Here is an 8,084-nt window from a genome sequence, read left to right on the forward strand (position 1 = left end):
CCTTCACAGATGCTGCCAGACCTGCTGAGCTTTTCCAGCAACTTTGTTTTTGTTGCCCATGTTTCACTAGCTTGATTCAGTTTTTTGAAGATGTGATGAAGAAATGATGAAGAAGTGATGAAGAAGAGATGAAGAAGAGATGAAGAAGATTGATGAAGGAAGAGTGGTGGACATTGTCTATATGGACTTCAGCAAGTTGTTTAACTAGGTTCCGCATGGTAGACTGGTTTACAAAGTTAGGTCACGTGGAATACAGGGAGAGCTAGGCATTTAGATACAAAATTGGCTTGAAGGTAGGAGACAGAGTGCAGTGGTTGAAGTTGCTTTTCAGACTGCTGGCCTGTGATCGGCGGGTAGCCACAAGATTCGGTGCTGGGTCCACTGCTTTTTGTCATTTTTGTAAATGATTTGGATGTAAACAAAGAAGGTATGATTAGTAAGTTTGATTTAGATAAATGTGAGGTATTGCATTTTGATAAGGCAGGACTCGTTCACTTAATGGGAAGGTCCTGGGGAGTGTTGCCAAACAAAGAGACCTTGGAATGCAAGTTCATAGTTCCTTGAAAATGGAGTCGCAAGTAGACAGGGTAGTGATGAAGGCATTTGGCATGCTTGCCTTTTTAGTCAGTGCATTGAGTATAAGAGTTGGGACGTCATGATCCAGCTGTACAGGACATTGGTGAGGCCACTTTTGGAGTACTATGTCCAGTCCTGGTCTCCCTGCTATAGGAAAGATGTTGTGAAATTTGAAAGGATTCAGAAAAGATTTACAAGGATGTTGCCACGGTTGCAGGGATTGAGCTACAGGGAGAAGCTGAATAAGTTGGGGCTATTTTCCCTGGAGCATCGGAGGCTGACATGTGACCTTATTAAGGTTTATACAATCATGAGGGGTATGGATAGAATGAATAGCCAAGGTCTTTTCCCCAGGATAGGGTAGTTGAAAGCTAGAGGGAATAGGGGCAACTTTTTCACACAGAGGGTGTGTGCATATGGAATGAACTGCCAGAGGAGGTGGTGGAGGCTGGTACAATAACAATGTTTGAAAGGCATCTCGATGTGTAAATGATAGGAAGAGTCTAGAGGGATATGGGCCAAATGCTGGAAAATTTGCCTAATTAATTTAGGATATCTGATCGACATGGACGAGTTGGACTGAAGGATCTGTTTCTGTGCTGTACATCTCTATGACTCTATGACACTGCAGTCCACCTGCTGTAGTTTGACCCCCGATGCCTTTAGGGAGGGAATTCCAATTGCATTTGGCATAGGTGTGTAAGGGACCATAGAATGGTGGGGTTGTGTGTCTGTAAGAGATAAGGTTAAGAATGCCTAACAACTTCTAAAACAACTAGGATGAAATCCTGGAGAACTGATCCTTATGTATAAAATATGGTTTTCTAGAACAGTATTTGTGAAACTAAGTAGAGAATGGGCTATTTTAGATCCAATACTGTGCATTGAGAAAGGGCGAATTAATAAAATGATTGTAAATGACCTTGTGGGGAAGATTGACCATAATGTGATTGAAGTTTGCATTAAGTTTGAAAGTGATGCAGTTCTGTCTGAAACTAGTGTCTTCAATCTAAATAAAGGAAGCAATGTAAGTATTCAGGAAAATTTGCTGCAGTAGATTTGAAACTAATATTAGAAGGTATGATGGTAGATAGGCAAAGAACTGCATTTCCCATAACTCAAATAAATTTATATCCCTTTGAGGCTCGGAACCCAGCAGGGAAGATGATCTAACCATGGATAACAAGAGTTTAAGTATGTATTAGATTAAAGCAAGAGAGTTATAAAGTGCCAAGAAAGTAACAAGCCTGAGGATTGGAAGCATTTTAGAATTCAGCAAAGGACCAAAAACCTAATGAAGAATGTGGAAATAGAATGTGAAGGTAAACTAGCAAGGAACATAAAAATGGATTTTAAACACTTATACAGACATGTGTAAAGCAAAAGATGACTGAAGAGAAATGTGGATTCTTTAAAGGCAGTGATGGAAACCTTTTTCTTATTCATTCATAGGATGAGGGTATCACTGGCTGGGTCAGAATTTATTTCCCATCCCTAATTGCTCAGAAGGTAGTTAAGAGTCAACCACGTTGCTGTGGGTCCGGAGGTGCATGGAGACCAGACCAGGTAAGGATGGCAGTTTCCTTCCCTAAAGGACATTAATGAACCTGATGGGTTTTTCCAACAATGGCTTCATGGACATCATCAGACTCTTAATTCCAGAAATTTGCTGAATTCAAATTCTACTATATGCAATGGATAGGATTTGAACCAGGTCCCCAGAACACTACCTGGGTCTCTGGATCAACAGTCTCGCAATAATACCACCAGACCATCACCTCACCATTTATAATGGGGAATGAGGAAATGGCAGAAGAACTAAAGAAATTGTGTTTGTCTTCGCAGAGGAAGATATGTAAAGATCTTCCAGAAATATTAGAGAACCAAGGAATGAGTTTGAATGAGGACCTGAAAGGAATTATTATTCTTAAAAAACAATAAATTAGCAAATTTAGTAAAAAGGTCACACTGGAGCAAATAATGGGACTGAAAGTTGATAAATCCTATGCACCTGGCTGTTGAAATAATGGCTGCATTCGTGGGCATAAATGTTGATCTTCATCGCAAGGGAGTTTGAGTGGAGGAGTGAAGATTCCTTGCTGCAGTTATACAGAGCCTTGATGAGATCTCACCTGTTATACCTTGTACAGTTTTGATGTACTCATCTAAGGAAATAAATACTTGCTGCAGAGGAAATGCTGCTCTGAAAGCATTCCTGTCACTGGAAGAACTGAAATTATCACTTACTCATGAATTGCTTCCCATAGGCGCAGGCCATCATCCATGTAACAGTACCCTCTGAGTTCTGTGACTCCACGGTCCTCCAGGTTTTCTGGCAGACACAGTGACCGGTAGGTCAGCATTTGGAAGGCTTTTGAACACAACAAATGAAAATGATCTTCTTTGACACCAAACATCTTTGGAAAACAAGAGAGAGATTAGATACCAGGACTGCCTGACTTAGAGCTTGGATAGGAACTAGACTGTAAAGATTGTTTGGCTCCTTTTCAAAGATGCAAGACTGAAGATGACAGCATGAGATGACTCACTTTAAAGGAGCAAAGGATACATTGAAGGAAATTTAGCATGAAGCGACTTTGTATGTCTGTCACATATTGTCACAAACGTAAAGCAAAATGCTAACAGACACAAGGCACTCACACATAACTGGATCACATCATCTGAAAAACAAAGAACTGCGGAAATCAGAAACAAAATCAGAAATTGTTGGTAAAACTCAGCAGGTCTGCTAGTATCCATGGATTGAAAGCAGTGTCAACGGTTTAGGTCCAATGACCCTTCTTCAGAACTGGAAGGCCATCTCATGCTGTCATTCAGTTCTGAAGAAGGGTCATTGGACCCGACACATTAACTCTGCTTTCTCTCTCCAGATGCTGATAGACCCTGCTGGTTTTCCAGCAATTTCTACTCTTCTAACTTATCATCTGCTTCGCCAAAGGGTATGTTTCTAACCTAAATACAAAGCTGAGAAAAAAAGGGGAGGAAACCTGTGATGGTGAGTCAGCCATGTCTCAGTGGGTAGCACTAGCACCTGAATCAGACAGTGATGGGTTAAGTCTCACTCCAGAGGTTTGAATATAAACTTCCAGGCTGGCAGTCCCAGATCCTAAAACTGAGGGAGTGCTGGGATGTCGACATACTGGTACCATCTTTCAGATGAAATAATAAACGCAGGTTGCACCTGCCCTCGCAGTGGGGTATAGAATATCCCATGGCTGTGATTTTAGAGAACAGCAGGTGAGTTATCTTTGGCGTTCAGGGATAATGCTAATAACTCAGCCATTGACTTGCACCCATGCACAAGTAGGCCTGAGTTTCTGAAGCTATTGCAAGTCCCATTAAAACTCTGGCCAAAGACATACCTATGTGAACATTCTGCACAGCACATTTACACTGAATTGAATTATACTTTATCTTGTGCTATATGCCAACACTACTCTCTCCAATTATGAGATCCCATTGAGGCGGGATGTGTCTGTACATTTATGGTCCCTGAGTCTGCCTTCGCCTTATCCCTCAATGAAGCCCTTCAAAACTTGATATAACACTCCTTCATTTACATCTGTATTTTGTGGGTTCTCAAATACAGCTGTCTAAGGCCTCCCTCCTCACAAGCTCACTCTAGACTGGAATCTCTCACTTACTCATGTCAGAGTCACATCATCAGTTATGTCATCATGATTTACATGAATCTTATTATACCACAGGTTACACTTAAAGTCAAACATCTCTGGTCAGAAAATTATCCCAGCATCACTTAGTGAACACAAAATGAATTTCAATGTATTTGAAGTGTAATTAAGGAGTCCGAACAGGGAAATTATGTAAAGCAGAACTTACTTGGCTGATAGATCCACCATCGCCTATCAGTTTCAGTCTCGCATTGGTGTTTATGTACATTGTGTACTTCACATGAGGAGCCAGAAGCTAAAACATAAACATAATATTCATAATATTAAAATATTGTGGTTAATCTGTGGAATTCCCAATCTGCGAGATGCAGGGTCACTGAGTAAACCCAAGGCCGTGATCAATAGATCTTCGGGCTCTAAGGTAATCAAGGGCTATGGGGATAGAACGGGAAGTTGGAGTAGAAGATTGGCCATGATCTTATTGAATGGCAGAGCAGACTAAAGGGACTGATGGACTACTTTTGCTTCTTATGAACTTCCAAACACACTCTTTTTTGGCAAAGAACAGGGTAAAACTGATAAATTAAAATACATTTACTTCATTGCAAGAGGCCTGAGAGGTAAGGCAGATGAAGTTGGGGCATGGTTGGGAACATACATTTCATCGCTATTACAGAAATGTAGTTCATGGATGGACAGGGCTGGCATCTTAATATTCCAGGGTATGGATGCTAAAGGAAGGACAGAACTGGGGGGAGGGTGCTGCAAGAGCGGAGGGGTGTGATGTTTTTGGTTAGGGCAAACATTACAGCTGTGCTTAGGGAGAATATTCCTGAGAGATCGTCCAGTCAAGTCATATGGGTGGAACATAAAAATAAAAAAGGGATGATCACTTTGTTGGAATTGTATTATAGGCTCTGCAAGAGTCTGCGAGAAACTGAGAAACAAATACATAAGGAGATCTCAGATATCTGTAAGAAAAATAGGGTTGTAACAGTAGGGAACTTTAATTTTCCAAACATTAGCTAGGACTGCCATAGTGTTAAGGGCTCGGATGGAGAGGAATTTGTTAAGTGTGTACAAGAACATTTTCTTATTCAATATATGGATGTTCCTACTAGAGAAGGAACAATACTTGACCTTCTGTTGGGAAATAAGGCAGGGCACGTGACTGAGGTGTCAGAGGGGAAGCACTTTGGGGTAAGTGATCATAACTTTATTAGTTTTAAAATAGTTATGGAAAAGGAAAAAGTTAAAGTTCTAAATTGGAGAAATGCTAATTTTGACAGTATTAGAAAGGTGCTTACAAACGTTGATTGAAGGAGGCTATTCGCAGGTAAAGGGCCGGTTAGGAAGTGGGACGCCTTTAAAAATAAGATAACAAGAGTTCAGAGACAGTATGTTCCTGTTAATGTGAAAGGCAAGGCTGGTAGGTGTAGAGAATACTAGATGACTAGAGAAATTGAGGCTCTAGTCAAGAGAAAGAAGGAGGCATATATCAGGTATAGACAGCTGGGATTGAGTGAATCCCTAGAAGAGTATAAGGGCAATAGGAGTATACTTAAGGAGGAAATCAGGAGGGCAAAAATAGGACATGAGATAGCTTTGGCAAATAGTGTCAAGGAGAATCCAAACAGATTCTGTAAATACATAAAGGACAAAAGAGTAGCTAGGGAGAGAATAGGGCCCCTTAAAGATGAATGTGGCTGCCTATGTGTGGAACTACAGGAGATGGGTGAGATACTAAACAAATATTTTGGTTCAGTATTTACAATGGAGAAGGACATGGAAGGTACTGAACTTAGTGAAATAAATAGCGATGTCTTGAAAAGAGTTCATATTACAGAAGAGGAGTTGCTGGAGGTCTTGAAATGCATAAAGATAGATAAATCCCTGGGACCCAATTAGATGTTTCACAGAACCTTGTGGGAAGCTAGGAAAGTGATTACTTGGACCCTTGCTGAGATATTGTACTATCAATACCCACAGGTGAAGTGCCAGAAGGCTGGGAGTTGCCTAATGTGTGCCATTATTTATGAAAGGCTGCAAGGAAAAGCCAAGGAACTATTGACTGGAGACCCCCATGTAAGTTGTTGGAGGGAATCTGAGGGACAGGATTTACATGAATTTGGAAAGGCAAAGGCTGATTAGGAATAGTCAGCATGGCTTTGAGAATGGGAAATCATGTCTCATTAACCTGATTGAGTTTTTCTAGAGGTAACAAAGAAGATTGATGAAGGCAGAGTGGTAGACATTGTCTATATGGACTTCAGCAAAGCTTTTGACAAGATTCCCTATGGTAGACTGGTTATAAGGCTAGATGACTTGGGATTGATGGGGAGTTAGCCAATTGGACACAAAATTGGTTTGAAGGTAGGAGACAGAGGGTGGTGGTGGAGGGTTGTTTTTCAGACTGCAGGCCTGTGACGAGTGGTGACCCACAAGGATCATTGCTGGGTCCATTATTTTTCATCATTTATAGAAATGATTTGGATGTGAATATAGGAGGTATGGTTAATTAGTTTGCAGATGACACCAAAATAGATGGTATAGTGGACAGTGAAGAAGATTAGCTCAGAGTGCAACGGGACATTGATTAGAAGGGCCAATGGGCTGAGGAGTGGCAGATGGGGTTTCATTTAGGTAAATGAGGTGTTGTATTTTAGTAAGGCAAACCAGGGCAGGACTTTTACAGTTACAGATAGGCTCTGCGGAGTGTTGCCGAACAAAGAGACCTAGGGGTGCAGGTGCATAATTCGTGGAATGGAGTCGCAGGTAGACAGGGTGGTGAAGAAGGTATTTGGCATGCTTACCTTCATCGTTCAGTGTATTGAGTATAGGAGTTGGGACATCGTATTGCGGCTATACAGGACATCCATTAATCTACTTTTGGAATATTGTGCACCGTTCTGGTCACCCTTCTAAGGCAAGGATGTTGTTAAACTTGAGAGGGTGAAGAAAAGATTTACAATGATGTTGCCAGGACTGGATGGTTCAAGCTATAGGGGGTGGCTGAATAGGCTGTGGCCTTTTTCCTTGGAATGTCAGAGGCTGAGGGGTATTCTTATACAGGTTTAAAAAATCATGAGGGGCATAGATAACGTGAATAGCCAAGGCCTTTTTCATAGGGTGAGGCAGTCCAAAATTGCAGGACATAGGTTTAAGGTGAGATAGGAAAGATTTAGGAAGGACCTGATGGGTAACCCTTTCAGACAGAGGGTGGTGTGCATATGGAATGAGCTGTGAGAGGAGGTGGAGGAGGCGGGCACAATTACAACAGTAAAAAGGCATCTGGATGGGAACATGAACAAGAAGAGCTTCGAGGCATATGGGCCAAATGCTGGCAAGTGGGACTAGGTCAAATTGGGATGTCTGGTTGGTGTGGATGAACAAAGAACAAAGAAAATTATGGCACAGGAACAGGCCCTTCGGCCCTCCAAGCCTGCGCCGATGCAGATCCTCTATCTAAACCTGTCGCCTATTTTCCAAGGATCTGTATCCCTCTGCTCCCTGCCCATTCATGTATCTGTCTAGATACATCTTAAATGACACTATCGTGCCCGCTTCTACCACCTCCGCTGGCAACGCGTTCCAGGCACCCACCACCCTCTGCGTAAAGAACTTTCCACCCATATCTCCCTTAAACGTTTCCCCTCTCACCTTGAAATCGTGACGCCTAGTAATTGAGTCCCTCACTCTGGGAAAAAGCTTCTTGCTATCCACCCTGTCTATACCTCTCATGATTTTGTGGACCTCAATCAGGTCCCCCCCTCAACCTCCGTCTTTCTAATGTAAATAATCCTAATCTATACCAGGCAACATCCTGGTGAACCTCCTCTGCACCCTCTCCAAAGC

General features: G+C 41.9%; 1 protein-coding gene across 1 annotated transcript in view; it reads right to left on the reverse strand.

Moving 5' to 3' along the window:
• Positions 1-8,084, reverse strand: part of LOC109925331 (polyunsaturated fatty acid 5-lipoxygenase-like) — a 173,814-nt gene that overhangs the window by 13,421 nt on the left and 152,309 nt on the right. The window contains exons 9-10 of the mRNA XM_048620265.1: positions 4,438-4,524; positions 2,824-2,993 (exon numbers count right to left, since the gene is read on the reverse strand). Coding sequence (XP_048476222.1) covers positions 2,824-2,993; positions 4,438-4,524 — 257 coding nt within the window. The remainder of the gene's footprint in view (positions 1-2,823; positions 2,994-4,437; positions 4,525-8,084) is intronic.

This window comes from Rhincodon typus, chromosome 45, assembly GCF_021869965.1.
Source record: "Rhincodon typus isolate 14 chromosome 45, sRhiTyp1.1, whole genome shotgun sequence".
In the NCBI taxonomy this organism is placed as follows: Eukaryota; Metazoa; Chordata; class Chondrichthyes; order Orectolobiformes; family Rhincodontidae; genus Rhincodon; species Rhincodon typus.